Source organism: Cololabis saira, chromosome 9, assembly GCF_033807715.1.
Source record: "Cololabis saira isolate AMF1-May2022 chromosome 9, fColSai1.1, whole genome shotgun sequence".
Taxonomy (NCBI): domain Eukaryota; kingdom Metazoa; phylum Chordata; class Actinopteri; order Beloniformes; family Belonidae; genus Cololabis; species Cololabis saira.
In genome coordinates this window covers 17,126,326-17,147,970 of record NC_084595.1, presented here as the reverse complement: position 1 = coordinate 17,147,970, position 21,645 = coordinate 17,126,326, and the positions used below count along the sequence as shown (strand labels likewise).

General features: G+C 42.7%; 1 protein-coding gene across 1 annotated transcript in view; it reads right to left on the bottom strand.

Moving 5' to 3' along the window:
• Positions 1 to 263: 263 nt before the first annotated feature.
• The window catches only part of dapk1 (death-associated protein kinase 1), a 96,687-nt gene continuing 75,305 nt past the window's right edge, over positions 264 to 21,645 (bottom strand). The window contains exons 19-26 of the mRNA XM_061730617.1: positions 19,131 to 19,208; positions 14,464 to 14,680; positions 11,856 to 12,041; positions 10,640 to 10,837; positions 10,406 to 10,544; positions 6,587 to 6,707; positions 5,152 to 5,340; positions 264 to 4,347 (exon numbers count right to left, since the gene is read on the bottom strand). Coding sequence (XP_061586601.1) covers positions 3,058 to 4,347; positions 5,152 to 5,340; positions 6,587 to 6,707; positions 10,406 to 10,544; positions 10,640 to 10,837; positions 11,856 to 12,041; positions 14,464 to 14,680; positions 19,131 to 19,208 — 2,418 coding nt within the window. The 3' untranslated portion in view covers positions 264 to 3,057. The remainder of the gene's footprint in view (positions 4,348 to 5,151; positions 5,341 to 6,586; positions 6,708 to 10,405; positions 10,545 to 10,639; positions 10,838 to 11,855; positions 12,042 to 14,463; positions 14,681 to 19,130; positions 19,209 to 21,645) is intronic.

The window sequence follows — 21,645 nt, the reverse complement described above, 5'->3', positions numbered from 1 at the left end:
AGGTTCTGAAGAGCATTTTTAAAGGAGGACCAAACCCAGGTTGATCAGAAAAAACGACAACAGTATAAAAAGGCACTTTGTCTTTCAAAATAAGAGCGATTATTCCCTCTCGCCTCTTCCTTCGCTGCAGCGACGGCAGCGAGCCGTTGGCCAGGTTTACCTGACGGGTCATGTGACCTAACGCTTCCTCAGACCACTAAACAAAACAATAAAAGAGGATTTATTTATCCGAACATGCTTCAATTACGAGAGACACAACAGTATTAAGTAAAGAATTTATTATAAAATGTTTCACACTATAAAGTGTCAGAAATACTAAGAACATGGCATTCCCCGACATGCTAAGAGAGCGACACATAAATAGCAACAAAAAGCAGACTTGTGCACCGGGCGGGTTGGACCGGGTCCGAGAGGAGAAACCACCGATCAGATCCGCTCGGTTCGGCCCGGAACCCTCCGGGAGAGCAGACGTGGTGAGATTCAGCGGCGCCCACGACCGGCTCGGGACGCTTTTATTTCAGCTTTTTGTACAGTTTGTGAAGTCTTTGATTGTTTTTTTTTTCTTCTTTTTCACAATTTTCTTAGGAAATCTGTGTCTTACATTCATTCTGCCTGGACATGTTTGGGGGGAAGATCACATGAGCGGAGGAGGTCGTGGGCGGAGGCGTCGAGTATCTACACCACAGCCACGTGTTTAAAACGGACGGTAACACTGGAGGAAATACTGCACTCGGGCTCAGAGCTCGTCCTGAAAACGGCCTTTTAGGTTTCATGAGAATGAAAAGCTTCTCAACTCGTACAAGGGGAGAAAAATGTTTTCAGAACTTTTTCAGGAGAAGAGAAATGGTTTTCTTTTTTGGCCGTTATCTGCTCACGACACCAGTTTCACTACACCTCCTCCCGGCTTCTGCTGGGCACGGCAGACTCCAGCGGCGTCACGGTGGCCAGAAGTGAAAGAAGATGTGACACTGGAGTTCAGCTGGGCAGAAAGTGGCTTGGACGCCGCGGCAACCCGACTCTGGACGCCCAAAGCGTTCAAGTGAAGCGCCGCAAAACATCTCAATGGTCCCAAGGTTTCATGGTGTCACCTCAGGTGTACCAGGTACCGCCGGGCCCTTCAGCGTCTCCTCTCAACAACACCTAACAGAACTGAAACGGCCTCAGTCTCGGCTTCCTCTCTGTGTGTTTTTAGGAAACTAAAAACGGTCCACAGATTTGCTTTAGTGACGTCGAGAGAGGCGACAGACTGAAAACTGGTGCTCAGTTTGTCCCGCTGGGTTGCTAAGGCAACAGGATGGAGAGGTGAGACGGTTAATGAGACCTTCTTAAAAGATGTAATTCATTAATATTCATCACTAAGATGCTTTAAGCAAAGACATTTAATTTAATTTGCCTAAAGAGTTAAAAAAAACATTTTAAATTAAAATATTCTACATTAATTATTTAATGCAGATTAATTTCCAGACACTGTTTGTGTTGAAGCAGCAAAAAAAGAGTTAACTTTCACTTTAAATGTCATCTTAAGGAATATTTGGTCCCTTAAGGAAAGCCGTCTGTCTCTACTTTTGGCAAAAACCAGCTGTCTGGGCGTCGCGGTGTGAAACTTTGCGGCTGCAGAGGAGAGAGACTCAAAGTAAAGGTGGACAGAAGTCGAGGGGCTAAACGAGTGAAGCTCGGAGAGTTTTGCAGAAGTGACGAACGGTCACATGACACCTAAAGGCGGAGCCACTGAAGTAAAAGCTGCCCGAGTTCCTCCGTGCTGCTTTAAAGAGGAAATGTTACGATACAAATCCCATTTTCAGCTGAAACGGCTCGTTCAGATTCACGGGGTTGAGTGACATCACAAACCCTCCTTTATCCTGCAGCATGGAGCTGTAACACTGACGTCAAAACATGCAGAGCTGCCCGAGAAGAGCTGGTTTTAGGGGGTGGAGTTAAGACACCTGACTCCACCCCCTAAAACCAGCTGCTCTGAGCAGAGTCCGACACACACACGGCTGAAAAGGAAAACGACTTTGTGCTGAATCCTGAAAATGATATTATGGCTCCTGGTAAATGTCAAATGTTAAAGGATGCAACACGTCTTTAAACGTGGCGAAACTAAAAACTATGACTGCGTTGCCGTCACTGAGGCTTCCAAGGCTTAACACTAACCAGGCCGAGGAAATCATGACAAAAGAAAGATTTTGGTTTAATTTGAGCTTAAAATTGATCGGGATTGATCAGCATTATATTGGCTTGACATGCTCATTTAAAGGTAAGTGATTTCTAGATTAATTCACTTCTGTTGATATTTGAACAGAACATCAACAAAGCATGAAGAACACGTGTCTCTCCACCTCGTCCGTTTTTGGCATGTTGGGGGGGGACATCCCATCCATTTGGGTTACTGTGAAGATCGCTTACCCTGACTTTAAACAAATTTAAACTTATAATGAAACTATGGGACCTTTTAAAATAAAGAAAAAAGGAACTAATCCAAATTATCTGAACGTTTTCTCTGCGACCCGCCGTTCTCACTGGTTCATACGTGTTTGGAGGGAAAGTTCGGATCCGACGAGGCGATAGCGCGAAAAGACGTCGGTTTAAAAAACGTTTTGGGTTTCGTTCTACTCCTGGTGCGAGCAAGGCACAGCTCTTCAAACGTGTGGGAGGAGCTTCGGTCGTCGGAGCAACGGGACCGTTTGTGCTTTCAGGGAGGTAGACGGCCACGAAGGCACTCGGAAGAAATGCTGTTAATTTATTAAACATTAAAACACAGTAATAAGGGAGGTGATGTCAGATGTAGCTGGTGGGCGGAGCCTGTTTCCCTGCGGCGGTGGATGGAGGTCGCCGCGGCGAGGGAGGGATGTTCATCGAGAAGCAGAATGGACGCAGGAATCCTCTTTGGAGCTCGGGACGGTCGGTTCTGTCACGACATTCGTGGGGGGGGGGGCGGCTGTACAGCTGTGGAGAGCACAAACACAACATCTGGTTCTCACGGCAACGCCATGGAGCGGTTAAAAGCCGGAGCGATTGCACTTCCTGTCCATTCACACAGGTCTGGAGTTCAGAGGCTCAGCGGGAAATGACGGAGCTGATGGAGTTGTAGGACGTCCCGCCGTTGCAGGCGGGGGGGTAGCTGCTGGGCGCCGCCGCCACGGCCTCCATGTTGACCCGGAACACGGGCGACGCCTTGAGCAGGAAGTCGGCGGCGTCCCGGCGGCCGAGCTCCCGCAGCTTCCTCATCAGCACGCCGACGGTGCTGTCCCGCTGCCGGCTCCACTCGTGCAGCAGCGCCGCCGTGGGGCTGGGTGGCGGCTCCGGCGGCTCGCCGCAGCGGGGATCCGGCGGGCCGTTGGGCGCCGCCCCCCCACTGTGCCGGGCCACCAGCTCCGTGAGGCCCAGGTTCATGGCCAGCAGGCACCAGTCCTTCCCCAGGGCGTCCGGCGGGTCCAGCATGCGGCACAGCTTCCGGCGCGCCAGCAGCGGCACGTCGGAGATGTGCACGTCGCTACCCAGAACCCCCTGCTGGTAAACCTCGGCGCAGCCGAACGCCAGGATGCTGCTGAAGCTCTCGCGGTAGCCGCCCATGGTGTTGGCGAGCGAGTACTCGCGCTGCACCTGGGCGCGCAGGAAGTCCTTGGGCTGGTACACCATGACGGGGGCGTGGCGCTCCCGCAGCTGCTGCGGGCTCAGGTAGTAGCGCGCCGCCAGCAGCCCGGGGAGGGTGGAGGCCAGCAGGTTCTCCGTGATGCTGCACACGGCGTCCAGCAGGGTGCAGCACTTGGCCCGCTCCGACTCGTGGCCGCGCACCCGCACCTCCACGCCCTGGCCGTGGTTGACCAGCAGCACCATGGCCTCCACGCCCGCCTGGCTCACCTGCGCGCCGTTGGTCCACAGGTGGATGTCTCCGTCGGCGTCCTCCCCGCCGTCGCCCTCCGGCTTCTGCTGGCGGCTCCAGCGGCACAGGTTCACCTGCAGCTTGTGGAAGAGGCCGCAGGGGAAGGGCGTCAGGTGCTCGGCGGGGACGAGCCGCACGCCGCCGTAGATCAGCGCCTCCTCGTCCTCGTCCTCGGTCCAGGAGCGGTGCAGGCCGTTGGTCTTGATGAGCGCCGGCACGTCCACCATGGACGGGTCGGTGCTGTCGCGGGCGCACACGTCCATGGCGTCCAGGATCTGCAGCAGCTCCTCCACATCGCTGTCGGGGGCCAGCGCCTGCACCTCCTCCAGCCTGTAGCGCCCCCTGTAGTGGTGGATGGCCTTGGGGGTCTCCACCGACAGCAGCTTCCCCAGGATGCTGCTGCAGAACCACCGCGGGTCCAGGAGGACCACGTCCTGCACCGTCTCGCTCTGCATGATGTTGATCTGCCCAGAGAGGGAGGGGGGGCGTTAGCCAACATCCCTGCAGGTTCTTATGATTTCAGAAGGTTGTTTTCGTTAATTTGGACGGTTGTGTAACTACGATGCATAAAGTTATTCGTTTAACCCTTTATGACCAGCTGGAGCGCCGGCGATCCCGTTTGCATATTGATTTTCAAAACGTATGTACTGCTACTGCAACTACCATACATACGCACTACACATTCACTATACAAGCCCACACACACACATAACGGTTTACCCTGAGTAAAGTTTTGGAGCTGATCTAAACGCGATATGTAAAATAATAAGAACTAAAGTATGAATTAATTCCAAATAAATTTGCGGTGGTTTGAAAGGCTTCTGTTACTTTTTTCCATTGACAATTGGGCTATGGGATTTCTGTATTTAGAAAAATATGTGTAAAATTAAAACGATTTACATTTTGATGGAAGTTATTTGTACTTTTTAGCAATTTGTTTAGTTAGTATGGACTTGTAACATACAGATTATCAAAGATTGGCTTATATGGGTTGTTTTGATGCATACCAAATAAAAATACTCAGTACTGGCAGTATAGCATGCAGAAATGTAAAAATATGCTTAGGCGGACTTGTTCTGTGGTAGGTCACAAAGGGTTAATGTCACTAAGTTTCTAAAGTCCTGAAACATTCAGACAGAAAACAAAGAACTGCAGAGTCAGACTGAAACATCTGGTTCTGGAGTCAAACTAAGACATACTGTTCCTTCTGCAGAGGAACTGTAACCCTGAGGCAGCGGCGCCCCCTGGTGGGGGTGCGGGGAACGTACCTCCCCCATGCTGTGCAGCTGCAGCGCCAGCGCTCGGAGCAGGTCCTGGCTGACCAGCGGGTTGATGTGCTCCTGCACGTCGCTGACGAACTGCTGCCACGACGTGAGCTGGTTGGGGCCCGTCAGCCTCCTCCAGGTGGGCAGAGCGGCCAGCAGACGCTCCGACAGCAGCGTCATGGGACTGCAACTCTGCAGGTACCAGCAGAAACATCATAGCATCACTTTGGCTTTTATTTCACTGAAGACCATATGATGCCAAACTTTTATTACATTTAAACCCTCAACAACCCTTCAGCTGAACAGGATTCATCAAATATCAAATACTTCAGCAGAAAGTACTTGAAGATTCAAATGTAATTCTTTGATTGGTGCCTCATTCCCCCAACTCATCTGTCCGCATCTACCCTCAACTGTCCTCATCTGTCCTCATCTGTCCTCATCTACACTCATCTACCCTCATCTGTCCTCATCTGTCCTCATCTACCCTCAACTGTCCTCATCTGGAATGTGGACATTTTTAAACGTAGACTAAAAACTCATCTCTTTGGTCTGGCTTTTATGTAGCATCACATTTATAGTTTTAGTTTTATTCCGTTTAAAATTTTTTAAAAGGTATCTGTTTTATTTATTTATCTATCTCTTATAATGTTTTTATTAATTTTATTGTTGTGGACTGATTATTTTTTATTCTTTATCTTTTTATAAATTTTATATATTTTATATTGTATGTCAGGGTGCATTGGTCTCCCAGTTTTTATCTTTTTGGTCTCCCAGTTTTTATTTGTTTATTATGCTTATTTTTCAATCAAAATGTCAAAGCACCTTGTATTTCATGTACCTGGACGAAAGGTGCTATATAAATAAAATTTGATTGGTTGATTGATCTATTTTAAAAGACAACTCCCACCCTCTTAAATGTGAGTTTCAGCTGCTCCCATCAGGTCGGAGGTTCACGGTACCTGCTTGTAAAACCAAACGTTACAAAAACAGTTTTGTACCAGCAGCTATTAACAGGTGAGGGAACTGCAACATAACCTTGTATTTATGTTTTGTATTGTTTCCTTTATCTTGTTTTTATGAAAAGGCACATTTTTTATCCTTTCGCTTGGTGTGAATATTTTAGTGTTTTTATCTACTGATGTTTTAACTTCTCTTGATTCTTATCTTGGGGCCGTCCTTCTTGTTCTTTTAGCCAAAGCACTGTCGTCACTTTATCTTATCCTGTGTTGTTGAGTGTATGGTTTTAGATTGTATGAGGAAGCACTCACTGTAAACCAAATTTACCCAAGGGTACAATAAATCTATCTATCTATCCTCATCTACCCTCAACTGTCCTCATCATTTGGGGGGTACTCAGGAACCCAGGAACAGCGTCCCAACCACCGGACCAGGAGGTTCTTCAGGACATCCTGACAGAGACGTCCTCACGACTCACAGAGATGATGTTGGAGCGGAGCTCCTGCAAGTGGCTCCTCAGCAGCTTCAGGTCCTTGGAGTTGGACGCTCCCGTGTCCATCACAAACAGCCTGTCGCTGATCTGCAAGTCGTTGCCAAACCTGAAACATTCATCAACATAAACCCAGTTTATGATCCATCCCAGGGATTCGTGCAACATTTATCATCAGGAGCGACGCGTGAATTAGCATCAACATTAAACACGGCGAGTGAAGCAGAATAAACTAGTTTCAGCCCGCTGATGTTTATTGTTCGCTGTGAAACGTTGAAAAATAAACTGTAAATCTGTAAAAGAACGGGGACGAGAGCTGGAAGATAAACGGGTTCAAAATGAGAAATTAAACACGTTAAATGTTCTGAAATCAGCTGATCATTTCTCCGACGACACCTCCTCCAAATATTGGTAAATATATGGTGATCAGATCAGTTCTGTGTGATGATCAGCTGGTCAGGTCATGATCAAACCTTCCTCTCAGGCAGTAAATGCTTCATACGGACAGCGTTGAAATAAATGCTTGTTTGTTTTTTTTAAACTCAGAAATCTGCGGTTATTTTTTATGTTTTGATGTTGTTGTGAAAATAAATAATAATAAATTGTATTAAAATGTTGATAAATAATAAGAAGAGATAGTCCTTTATTGATCCCCAGAGGGGAGATTCAGGTGTTACAGCAGCTCAAAAGTCGGAGAACATGAACTCAGACTAAATTAAAGATAAATTATGAGTATGAAAAATAAAAAATAAAAAAATACAGTAAAAAGAAACTGAACAAGTGTACTGTAAACTGAATAAATGTACTATAAACATAGTAAGTACAATAATAAATATTGAAATGTGTTATACTAATAAAGTATAAAGAATAGTGTGTATACTAAAAGTATAAAGAATAGTGTGTTATATTAATATAGTATAAAGAATAGTGTGTTATACTAATATTGTATAAAGAATAGTGCGTTATATTAATATAGTATAAAGAATAGTGTGTTATATTAATATTGTATAAAGAATAGTGTGTTATATTAATATTGTATAAAGAATAGTGTGTATACTAAAAGTATAAAGAATAGTGTGTTATGGTGATATTGTATAAAGAATAGTGTGTTATATTAATATAGTATAAAGAATAGTGTGTATACTAAAAGTATAAAGAATAGTGTGTATACTAAAAGTATAAAGAATAGTGTGTTATACTAATATTGTATAAAAAATAGTGTGTTATATTAATATAGTATAAAGAATAGTGTGTTATACTAATATAGTATAAAGAATAGTGTGTTATATTAATATAGTATAAAGAATAGTGTGTTATACTAATATAGTATAAAGAATAGTGTGTTATACTAATATAGTATAAAGAATAGTGTGTTATACTAATATAGTATAAAGAATAGTGTGTTATACTAATATAGTATAAAGAATAGTGTGTTATACTAATATAGTATAAAGAATAGTGTGTTATACTAATATAGTATAAAGAATAGTGTGTTATACTAATATAGTATAAAGAATAGCATGTTATACTAATATAGTATAAAGAATAGTGTGTTATGGTAATATTGTATAAAGAATAGTGTGTTATATTAATATTGTATAAAGAATAGTGTGTATACTAAAAGTATAAAGAATAGTGCGTTATATTAATATAGTATTAAGAATAGTGTGTTATATTAATATTGTATAAAGAATAGTGTGTTATATTAATATTGTATAAAGAATAGTGTGTATACTAAAAGTATAAAGAATAGTGTGTTATGGTGATATTGTATAAAGAATAGTGTGTTATATTAATATAGTATAAAGAATAGTGTGTTATACTAATATTGTATAAAAAATAGTGTGTTATATTAATATAGTATAAAGAATAGTGTGTTATACTAATATAGTATAAAGAATAGTGTGTTATATTAATATAGTATAAAGAATAGTGTGTTATACTAATATAGTATAAAGAATAGTGTGTTATACTAATATAGTATAAAGAATAGTGTGTTATACTAATATAGTATAAGAATAGTGTGTTATACTAATATAGTATAAAGAATAGTGCGTTATAAAAATATAGTATAAAGAATAGTGTGTTATACTAATATAGTATAAAGAATAGTGTGTTATACTAATATAGTATAAAGAATAGTGTGTTATACTAATATAGTATAAGAATAGTGTGTTATACTAATATAGTATAAAGAATAGTGTGTTATACTAATATAGTATAAAGAATAGTGTGTTATACTAATATAGTATAAATAATAGCATGTTATACTAATATAGTATAAAGAATAGTGTGTTATATTAATATAGTATAAAGAATAGTGTGTTATACTAATATTGTATAAAGAATAGTGCGTTATATTAATATAGTATAAAGAATAGTGTGTTATATTAATATTGTATAAAGAATAGTGTGTTATATTAATATTGTATAAAGAATAGTGTGTATACTAAAAGTATAAAGAATAGTGTGTTATGGTGATATTGTATAAAGAATAGTGTGTTATATTAATATAGTATAAAGAATAGTGTGTATACTAAAAGTATAAAGAATAGTGTGTATACTAAAAGTATAAAGAATAGTGTGTTATACTAATATTGTATAAAAAATAGTGTGTTATATTAATATAGTATAAAGAATAGTGTGTTATACTAATATAGTATAAAGAATAGTGTGTTATATTAATATAGTATAAAGAATAGTGTGTTATACTAATATAGTATAAAGAATAGTGTGTTATACTAATATAGTATAAAGAATAGTGTGTTATATTAATATAGTATAAAGAATAGTGTGTTATACTAATATAGTATAAAGAATAGTGTGTTATACTAATATAGTATAAAGAATAGTGTGTTATACTAATATAGTATAAAGAATAGTGTGTTATACTAATATAGTATAAAGAATAGTGTGTTATACTAATATAGTATAAAGAATAGTGTGTTATACTAATATAGTATAAAGAATAGTGTGTTATACTAATATAGTATAAAGAATAGCATGTTATACTAATATAGTATAAAGAATAGTGTGTTATATTAATATTGTATAAAGAATAGTGTGTATACTAAAAGTATAAAGAATAGTGCGTTATATTAATATAGTATAAAGAATAGTGTGTTATATTAATATTGTATAAAGAATAGTGTGTTATATTAATATTGTATAAAGAATAGTGTGTATACTAAAAGTATAAAGAATAGTGTGTTATGGTGATATTGTATAAAGAATAGTGTGTTATATTAATATAGTATAAAGAATAGTGTGTTATACTAATATAGTATAAAGAATAGTGTGTTATACTAATATAGTATAAAGAATAGTGCGTTATAAAAATATAGTATAAAGAATAGTGTGTTATACTAATATAGTATAAAGAATAGTGTGTTATACTAATATAGTATAAAGAATAGTGTGTTATACTAATATAGTATAAAGAATAGTGTGTTATACTAATATAGTATAAGAATAGTGTGTTATACTAATATAGTATAAAGAATAGTGCGTTATAAAAATATAGTATAAAGAATAGTGTGTTATACTAATATAGTATAAAGAATAGTGTGTTATACTAATATAGTATAAAGAATAGTGTGTTATACTAATATAGTATAAAGAATAGCATGTTATACTAATATAGTATAAAGAATAGTGTGTTATGGTAATATTGTATAAAGAATAGTGTGTCATGGTAATATAGTATAAAGATAGTGGTTTATATAACGGGAAAAGGCACTATAAGCACGTCTTTAGTAGAACTTCACTCCCTGCTCCGTGCTGTGACGCCCGAGTGGCGGTCCTGACCTGTTCCTGACTTCCTTCAGCAGCGCTCGCTCCTTGTCGTAGCAGAACTCTCCGGAGAAGGCCCTGGGGACGTTGGCGAGGTCGGCGTGCGTCGCCGCCAGGACAACCACGAGCGGCTGCTGGATCCGACCTCCAAAAACTGGAACAGACAGGTTTGTTAGAGTTGTTAACAGTGTCGGCGTTCAGGGCGGCGGTGGAAGGCGGCGGTGGAAGGCGGCGCCGCCGTCCGCTCACCGATGGCGTCCTGCGGCGGCGTCAGCGCCTTCAGCAGGTTCAGCCAGTACGTGATGTGGCCCAGCTGGGTCTCGTACGGCTCCTCCAGGCTGAACAGCACCAGGTGGATGGCCGTGACGTCGTTGGCGGCGAAGTAGTCGTAGGAGCAGTGGTACACCGGGTTCCCCGAGAACTCCCACACGCTGAAGTCCCCGACGCCTGCGGAGAGAGAGGGTGGTGCGTTAACCCTTGTGCTGTCTTTGGGTCAAGGGAGAGTGAAGGGAGAAGAGAACGGATGAAGGAAGGGAGGAAAGATGGAAGGAAGGAAAGATGGAAGGAAGGGAGAAAGGAGAAAAGAGGGAAGAAGGAAGGAAGTGGGAAAGGGAGTAAGGAAGGAAGGGAGAAAGGAGAAAAGAGGGAAAGAAGGAAGGAAGTAGGAAAGGGAGTAAGGAAGGGAGAAAAGATGGAAGGAAGGGAAAAAGGAGAAGAGAGGGAAAGAAGGAAGGAAGTAGGAAAGGGGTTAAGGAAGGAAGGGAGAAAGGAGAAAAGAGGGAAAGAAGGAAGGAAGTAGGAAAGGGAGTAAGGAAGGGAGAAAAGATGGAAGGGAGGAAAGATGGAAGGGAGGAAAGAAGGGAGAAAAGATGGAAGGAATGGAGAAAGGAGACAAGAAGGAAAGAAGGAAGTAGGAAAGGGAGTAAGGAAGGGAGAAAAGATGGAAGGAAGTGAGAAAGGAAGGAAAGAAAGAATGGAGAAAAGGAAAGAAAGGAGGGAAGGAAGAAGGAAGGAATGGAGAAAGGAGACAAGAAGGAAGGAAGGAAGTAGGAAAGGGAGTAAGGAAGGGAGAAAAGATGGAAGGGAGGAAAGATGGAAGGAAGGGAGAAAGGAGACAAGAAGGAAGGAAGTAGGAAAGGGAGTAAGGAAGTGAGAAAAGATGGAAGGAAGTGAGAAAGGAAGGAAAGAAAGAATGGAGAAAAGGAAAGATAGGAGGGAAGGAAGAAGGAAGGAATGGAGAAAATAAGGAAAGAAGGAAGGAAAAGCAAATAAGGTAATAAAGGAACGAATGACGAAAGGGAGGTAGGAAGAAAAAGGAGTAAAGGAGGAAAAGAGGAAAGGAAGAAGGAAGGAGAGAGCATGGCAGGAAGAAAGAAGAATTGGGTCATTTCGGCCCAAAGACATCACGAGGGTTAAGGCCTGGCTCGCCGCGCTGCCGGGGCCGGCGGCTCCGTTCCTCCGTTACCGTGGATGTTGGCGTGCTGGATGTCGACGGCCTTGGTGGCCTGATCGTCGGCCGCCGACAGGGCGCCGTGGACGGGGGAGAAGACCTCCAGGACGCCTTTGGTCAGGCTGGGCTCGAACATCATGCTGCGGCTGCGGACGCTCACGTTCTCGCAGCCCGGGTACAGGTTGGAGATGCTCACCGACACTGAGGACAGACACAGACATCAAAGCAAGGCTCCCACCTGCTTCACAACTATGGGCTCAAATTAATGCCATAAATATTTTGTATCTGTAAATAAACTTTGTACTTGTAGAAATATTTTGTGCGTGTGCAAAAAATATTTGTACTTGCAAAAAATATTTGTACTTGTAGAAATATTTTGTGCGTGTGCAAAAAATATTTGTACTCGTAGATACAAAGCTACAAACTTTTTTACAAAAGCTACAAACTTTTTTACAAAAGCTACAAACCTTTTTTCAAAAGCTACAAACTTTTTTTACAACTACGAATTACGGAGAATTATGGCAGTGTTTTGACATGCCAATAATAAGAGCCAATCAGCGATCTTTGGCACGGGTTTCAAAGCGTTTCTGGAGAGCCAATCAGCACATTGCATCGCCTACTGACGTCGCCGCCATATTGGATGTTCAAGACTGCACTGTAAACTAATACAAGTAAATTGACTTATTTTCATAAAGCGCCTTTCTATAAAGAAATTTACGTTTTACGCCTCATTTATTCATTCACACACGCACTAATATACTTGGGAAACAGTTAGGCACCAAATATAATATATTTAATTTTCTCAGACGGCAAAAATAAGAACTTTATTGATCCCACATAGGAGTAATTCATGTTATATCAGCTATAGAGAACAAGGGAGTGCCGAAAAACAATATATATCCCCCCTCACAAAAATAGAGATATATTTTTTCATCAACAAAACAAATTTAAAAAAAATTCAAATACCAAAATAACATATTTGGACCATTTTTCAGACAATAAAATAACAATAACAATAAAATGTAATGTATAAAAATGTAAACTATGCTTTGTTGATGAGAGAATATGTTTCTCTATTTTTCTTATTCTTGTGAGGGGGGATATATTTCTACAAGTACAAAGTTTATTTACAGATACAAAATATTTATGGCATTAATTTGAGCCCATAGAACCAGCTGCGTTTCACTCGTGATGTTCACAGCAGCCGCCACACGGGGGCGCTGTTTTACCGCAAATCAACCCACAATCCTGACATTTGAATTTCTCTCAAATGCTGCAGAACCACACCTACTCCGGCCTCTTCTGCTCTTCTATCAGTCAAAAATGTTTTCATTTGGTGCTATTTTTCAACTTGTTTTGCTCCATTCTGTCTCGCTTTAATCATATAAATAAGATATTTTTAAAAAGTACACATATGTGAGTTAAATGTTTATGAGAGAGCATCCTTTGATTAAACACCTACAAAGGCCGAGCCGGTCCACGTCCTGGACTATCTAGGTACAATCTAGGCTTGAAATTGACAGATATCCTGGATTTCAGGTCTTCAGGACTGTGGGACCCGGATAAGAAGCCTATGGGGGCCTCGTGAACGGGGTCCAAACAGGGGACTAAAGAAAGAGGCACATTTTTATAGTTTCATCAACACATGAACAAACATCGACCGACCTGTTTGGGTCCATCGTTGCAGCTCAACAAGGCCCCACATAAAAATGCTAACCGGGGCGTGAATTTATCAGCCGTTTACCTCAGAGAAATGACCCCTGAGGTTCAGCTGAATGATAACCAGCTGCAGGAGCTGCAGGAGCTGCAGGATCTGCAGGTCTACGCTGCAGAACTAGTCGCTGGTGAAGATGACAACTTGTTTTACCCGAGAGAAACAAAACTGACTCACACTAAAACAGCATTTGTATCAAAAAGAGACAATATGTCTAAAACGTCACATCTGTTCACGTTGAGAAAATTCCCTTGAATGAAAATAGTCCAGTCTCCCTCTCATTCATTCAGCCACTTCCACCGGTACATAACGTACCAAACCAATAACAAAGCGGTTTCCCTGGGTGGTTCTGTCTAATCTAGCGGAACCAGGTTCATTCTTCGTATTGGAGGAAAGAAATCAGGCTGGCTTTTAAGGTTTCAGGTCAAAGGGCTCTTTAAAGGCCAAATGAAACGTTACTGTGGGTTAAGCCGTCAGGAATTAATTAAATAATTTATGATGTAAACATGTTAGAAAGTCTCATACAGTTAATATTAGCAGCCAGCGGGGGCGATGGCGATGGCCGCCAGAGCTCCCAACGTCACCCCCAGACCCAGTCAGGGTGAGCTTGTAGTGCAATTAACAGCACACCGAGGTGGATTATATTAAATAACAGCAATTACGCCTCAAAGGTCTGAACTCTGAAGTTTACTGAAGAGGTTAAACACCAAAGAGCGTCCTTTACTGAAACGCAGGTCCCTCTTAACAAGCATGACTCTAATTAAGCATATATTTGTGGCTTTACATCATTTTACCTGACAAGGTAAATAAAACGTAACCCCCTGCTCAGTCGTCATGGGTACGTAGTTCTGCTTTCTGCTGGAAACCTGCAGATATTAGTGGTTCTGGGGAGTTGGTCGGAACACCCACCGGCGGGTTTGGAGTTAACGGGAGAGTTGGGGTGGCGGGCTGCGTTGGTCATGCGTGTCCTCCTCCTCCGGAAGAAGCTGCGCAGGATGCCGCACTTCAGGGACTCCAGCAGGGTGCTCTTGCCGGCGGCCGAGTGTCCGAACAGCTTCAGCTTGATCCGCGGCTGGACGCTGGGAGTCGGCCGCAGCTGCTGGATGTAGCTCAGCTTGTGGTTGTCCTGCACGACAGAGCAGTGACAGTTCAGGTGGGATCCACCCCCGCGTGACCCGCCCCCCCCACCTGCATCCGACTCAAGGAGACCCTGAGACCCCGACGACGAGTCTTCGATTTTCACGTTTCGTTTCATGCCCCCCCCAGTGACTGCGCTTACATGCAGTCAATAACTCTTTTAAAACCCGAATATTGGCAATAACCCAAATTTGCAAGGCCATGTAAACACCAATAACCCCTTTGAATAACCCGAATTTGCTCATATTCAGGTTTTTAAAAACCCGAATATTTTAAAAACTCCTTTTAAAACCTGAATATTCAGTCATGTAAATGCCAAACGGAATATCCCGATCAAACGGAACATGAATTTGTTTTCTGTGCATGCTCTGTTCGCAAGGAATCCTGGGGCCTTATGTACTAAGAGTGCGGCGCACAAAAAACGTGCGTACGCCACTTTCAACGCTCACGGTCGGATGTACAAAGAATGACGTGAACGTAGAAAGCTGCGGTCCTTCACTCACACATCAAGGCTGGTCCACGCACTTTTCTGAGGTTCTGTCCGTTGGCGACACTCACTGGTGATGCAGTGAAGTGCAGAATATGAGGAAACTTAACGTCAACAATAAATTCACGACCACGTGAAGGACAGGACAGTCCCGACATCACCAGATAAGAGTGGAGCTGCAACAATCTCACAATCAACCACATGATCTGAACAAACAACTAAAGGCAGGAGCTCAACGATTGAACCCGCAAATCCTGATGGAGCTTTGGCCTCGTTAGAGGAACCTGCTGATGCAGGATCAGGAGCGAGTCCTCAGGCACCAAACCGATCTGCTGGTCCAGGAGTAAGACTGGACCATCAGCTGGTATAGGTACCAAGAGGATCCTCTGGATCTCTGCCCTGAACTGGACCAGCTGCTCCGGTTCAGACCAACATGATGCTTCAGCTGGAGCTGCAGGTCGGACATCTCTGTCACCATGACGACCGTATGGGACGAGTACTGGGGATTAAAGACAGACCCTAAACATCCCATAACTGTGTCTGGACAGAAATACATTAAAATTTATTTTGAAGCAAAAACCGGTGTTGTGCCAAAAAGTGATTGCCTGCCAGAATCTGATTTCTTCTGATTTGTGGCCGCGGGAGCGCGCACAGCAGCCCGTTGAGCGAGAGCGTCAGATTTCAGATTATGAAACTCAAGAATGAGATCAAGTCATATTTAGGCAGAAACAACCTTTCATTAACTGTATTTGGCCTTCAATCAATTTTTGGCAGGTAAAAAGACCCATTTTCAGGGGAGAAATCAGATTCTGGCAGGCAATCACTTTTTGGCACGACACAGGGATCTAGACCTGTCTCTCCTCCTGCGGATGCAACACTCCGAGTTACAACAATTTTGCTCTTTATTTCTCACGTTTGCACCTCGATAATCCCGTCGGCACAAATTGTCTTTATTTCTGCAGCAGAGGAATCAGATCGTGATGCTTCATGTTTTAAATATAAATTGTATAGCCTATTGTTCACATTGTTATTCTTATGAGAGAGGTGATCGCGGACATCCACAATGTGTAAGACTCAATAAACGTGTACATTGGTCTTAATCCGTTAGTATATAATATGCATGACAATAAAGCTGAACGAGGAGCCGTTTTTCATCCACCAAACATTCTGGTGTCGGTTTTTAAAATACAAACAAGAAAAGCAGAGTGTAAAGATGCACTAACGCTGCCCATAAACATTCACAAACCCGTACGATCATAATAAAACCACAACTCTTCACCGAACGCAACGCAAAGCAAACACCATAATGTAGGTGTCAAACTGAATCCCAGAAGGGCCGGTGTCCTGCATGTTTTAGATGTTTCCCTGCTTTAACACACCTGATTCTAATTAATCATCATCATCAGCTTGTCATCAAAGTCTGGATAGTTCTGTTGATGACACAGTCACTTGTATCATGGTGCAATGAAGCAGGGAAACATCTAAAACCTGCAGGGACACCGGCCCTTGAGGACTGGAGTCCGACACCCAGCTCAGAGCCGATGTTTTCTTTTTTTATTTGTTTTACCTGTTTTTGTACATTTCTTGTTAGGATGAGCAGTTTTTAATGGATAATTATCTTCATTATCATATTCAAACATATATTTGAGGGAGGAGACAAGGTGGAGTGTTGTGCTCCCGCATGTGCGCTCAAATCCACGCTGATTGGGATGTACAGAGAAACCTGCGTGGATTTGGGCGAACGCACAGCTTTGTACATATGAATTTTTGCGGTCTTGTTAATTCCACGCACGAATTCACGTTGAAATCCACGCACTCTTAGTACATGAGGCCCCTGGTCTTTTGAGTCCAGGAAGTTCTTCTAAACACGGAGAAACGCAAGACCACGCCACAGTTTTGGAGTGAGGAGGAGACTAATCACTTCATAAATGTAATGAAGGATATGAACATTTTGGCATTTGTAGACGGTAGAAAGTACCGGGATAGCGAGATTTACAAGAAGGTGAGCGAAAAGTTGCGCAAAGCAGCATTTGTTTTGAATTTGGATACAGGAAGAAGAAGCGGAAATGACGGGAATTGCGTCATCACGTTCTCCGCTGGTTTGATCCAGATATCCCGAATGATTAATTACCATGTAAACGGAATATTTCGAATGTTTCAGTAACCGGAATATTAGCAATAACCCGAATTTTGTCTGCTGTCTACATCTGTTTATATAGTCATCCCTGTAGTGAACCACTTAGCCATTGTGTCTGTATCTCTCCTTTCTCTGTTCCTTATTCTCTCTGTTTTCTCCTTGCTCTGCCCAGCGGCCAGCAGTTTAAAGTTTTTCTCCCACTAGGGGAGTTTTTACCTGCCATTGTTTATGTAATAATTGCTCGGGGGTTTATGTTCTGGGTCTCTGGAAAGATCCTAATGGAGACTATATAAATAAAATTTAATTGAATGGGAGTCAAAACAAGCGTGACCGAGGACGAGAAGAAGCTCCAGGCGATGTTGGACATAGCTGGGCCCAGGCTGCGACTGCGGCCCCCCCTGCGGTTTGGGGTCCATACCCAATAAGGGTGCTATTCCTTATCCCAGAAGGGCCGTAAATGCAAATCCTGCTCGGGCTTTGAGTCATTATGGAGGTTTCTTTGTTTCAACCATGCGGTCAGCTGTAAGAAAATCAAGGCTGGTCTCAGTTAGGCCTTAAAGTTCAAATTAAGGCTTCCCATGTTCACGTAAGATTGTGGCCCAACAACGGCGACATGATCTGCAGGAGGACGGCCTGAGCTAACAACTGTAAAAGTACCTTTGTTCCTCTTTAAGTGGTTTACATCTTTATGCCACTTTCAGTTAAAGAGTTTAAAAAAGCAATAAAGATACGCTGAAGCGAATCGCGCTCTGATTTTACTGCTTTCACACGTTCCCGCCTGTAAAAACAGCTCGCAGCTGAGAAAAGCAACGGCAGAGCTCTCAACGCTGTCGCTCCGCCAGCGCGGCAGCTGACACGCCGTGCAGCCAGGCAGTGCATGAGTCAGGCATCAGAGGTGGCCTCCAACACCGAGCCGGTGTGTGGGAGGTGAAAGCGCTCCGTCCTCCCACCAGGGTTAGAACATTCAATAAGTAACGTTTCTGCTTCACAGATTACAGCTGCTCGTTTTGAAATCATTCAAGTCGTGTTGGATTACATCTGCTCGTTTCTGTCCGATCTGGCACACCGATCTGGTGCTGACGAGTCTGGAATTAGCTCGACATATGCAGAAGATGACCGTTTTCACAGTTGCTGTCTCCATGTTTTCTCGCCCTGCGCCGAATCAGCAGGATTTCTGCTGAGACGGATCAGAGGAGACGTCCGTCAAACCCAGCGAGATACGGAGCTCCGGCGGTTCTGGTTGATGCGACGCAAGTCCGACGGGGACCCCGGACTCTGATCACCGTGTCCCGCCACGCCCGTCTAGTCACCAGCAGTTTGTCAGTAATATCTGAATGATGCTGCATTTGAGGCACCTGGGGAAGTTCTGTCTCCAACCAGGAAAAATAAAGGAAACCACCACGAAAAGCTGACGAGCGCCGATCTACAGCAAAGCAGCAAACCTTGCGTCTGCTGTATCGCCCAAGATACATGTCACATACAGACTTCCTGTTACATCCTTTGGAAATTACTATTAATAGTTAATATTTACAATTAAAAACACAAAAAGTCTGTTATTTTTCTGCCTAACTCGCTCTGCACACGTAATATCGGGATCTGCGACAGGCGACTCCCTACTGGGATGTTTCATAATCCGGCTTCTTCTACCTGAACATCCCCCCATCAACAGGTCGCGTTAAAGCTGACTCTTCATCATCATCATCATCATCATCATCATCATCATCATCATCATCATCATCATCATCAGGGTCTGATGATGGCAATGAAGAGGAGTGAAGGGTCCCTTCTCTTTCCTCCAGTCACGATCACCTTTACCTTTTTAAGTTTTCCTAACAGTGTAACTATGAGTTCGTGGTGATCCGCCGCAGCCAGGTCTTCAGCAGTTTTTCCGTCCTGAAAGAGAAGAAAGAGAGGAAAAGGAGAGTGTTTATTTATATCCATGACGTCTAAGACCGCTGAAGTTGCTTTCGTCAACGGAAATTAGGACTAAATATTGTCATCGGCGAACCTTAATCACCTGAGGAAAACGAGACGAGACGCAACGAAAATGCTGATAATGTGACGATAACGACAATTAAATATATAATGCAATATCGTAGACAAATAAAAACGAGACTAAACTGTAGATTACAAAATAAAAACTCTGCTAAAATGTGTCTTCATTTTCGTTGACCAAAACGAGACGAAATGTTCTAACAAAGATCCTTAATATCCATGTTTTAAGTAGTTTCCTCTGGTTTAGTTCTGCTGCTGGGTGACGTTAGTCCTCAATCCCAGTCGCGGGGAATCAGATCCAGAAGATGCAGCTGCAGGTTAGAGGCTCATGCCGTTAACGCAGAGCTCTAGCTTCACGTCAATTAAAAACAAAGTTAAATAGAGAAAGGGACCGATGGCCGGCCACGCAGGGATCTTCTCTGGGGCTGGGAGAAGAAGAAGATCCATCTTTGGATACACTTTCCTACATAGACGTGGAAAAGAAAACCCAATGTGTCGTTGAAAAAGAAAAAGATGGGGAGAAATTTGGAAAAATAAATATGTTGTAAACTCAAATTAGAGCATCTTCTGTATCTGGAATGAATGTATTGTTGAGTCTATAAGGTAACTATATTATAATAATAAGATAACTTTGTTTGAATTGTAAAATGGGTTTGGCTAAATACAATCTTTGACTAAAACTAGACTAAAATGGTTCTGGACAATTCTGACTAAAATAAGACTGAAACTTGACACGACTAAAAGGAGTATGAACGTGACTAAAACTTATAAAAACTAAAATGATAGCTTGACCCAAAGACTAGACTAAAATTGAAACAGGCTGACAAAAACAACCCTAATGATCGCTGAAGAGCCAGTATTCTGACTGACGTGCTGCAGGCATCACGCAGCATCTTCCTCCCTCGTCTCGCTCCAACTGAGGCAGACAAACATTCCTGACAAGCTTCCCGCATCCTTCTCTAACCGAGCCGCGTTTCACTTTTACAGCGAAGGATGTTCGATTTACACTTTTCGGGTTCACAATATGTGAAAACTATAGACTACAAATAAAGTGTTCCCGGTTATTACCGCCGCTGCCTGGCAACGACAGATGAGCGGCTGCTGTCACGTTCGCCTCAGCGCCCAAGAGGAATATTAGATCACTCAATGCCATTTCCCTCCCAGATTAAATATCTGTTGTTATGGATGGTTCAACAGGCCGGGGAATAATTACATCAACAGAGCGAGACGCCTCGTTAGTGTCTCAGCTGAAGCCGCTCGCGTTGGTTTTTTCAGGGTTCGGTTACAGTAAAAGAGCGCGGCGCAGAAATAAAGCAAACAACCCCGTCTGGTCCTCCCTCAGCTGAATTATACATCTTTATGTTTTCAGATTAAACATGCATCAGCAGACGGAGACACGAAGGCGGTGGAGTCCTTCAGATAAGAAAATATGTTTCTAGGCAGCATCTTCTTCATGCTTTTAGATTTACGAAGCACCGATTCAACATATGTTCCCGTCTAGATTCCTGAAGTCCTGAACTCGTCCTCGGGGACCCAGACGCTCTTCTTCAGATTTCCTTCGTCACCACGTAACTATGCACTTGTCTGGTGCAGAACATACCAGGCGGGCATTAACATCCTTCCTGGACAGCTGTGACGGAGCCCTTTTACACCTGGTATCAACATGCATCCCTCCCCACAAGACCTAAAAATGAACCGCGGAAGCTGAAGTTCTCCAAGGAGAAGTTTCCCAACTTTTAAATCTCATATTGATAACCTTGTTTCTAAGCTGAAACTAAAATTAGGTTTCTTTTTTAGGAACAAATCATGTTTTTCATTTCGGGTCCGGAAACATTTGATCAAAACAACTTTTTTACCCTTGTTGGACTATGGCGATCTGCTTTTTATACACGCTCCTGAGCAGTATTTAAAGAAATTAGATACCGTGTATCATTGTGCTTTGCTCTGCTCACCGGTTGCAGCTATCAGGTACATCACTGTTTTTTGTATGCTGCTGCCAATTGTCCTTCTTTGCCTGTCCGTAGACTCTCCCACTGCCTGACTTTTATTTACAAATCCATTTTGGGACGTCTCCCTACATATTTGTGCGTGCACATGTGTAGAAACGTCAGCCATTATGGCCTGCGCTCACAGAACTTTATCCAGATGCAGGTCCCGAGAGCCAGAACTGAACTGGGTAAAAAGGCGTTCAAGTTTTCTGCCCCCTCAACTTGGAATGAGGCGCAGAAGGTATTGAAATTGGTTGAGCTTCAAATCCATTTTAAAAGACAGAGAAATTAGCTCTCTCGGTTCTTGCGACTGCCCTGTTGTGTAAATTTTACCATTGTTTTACTAT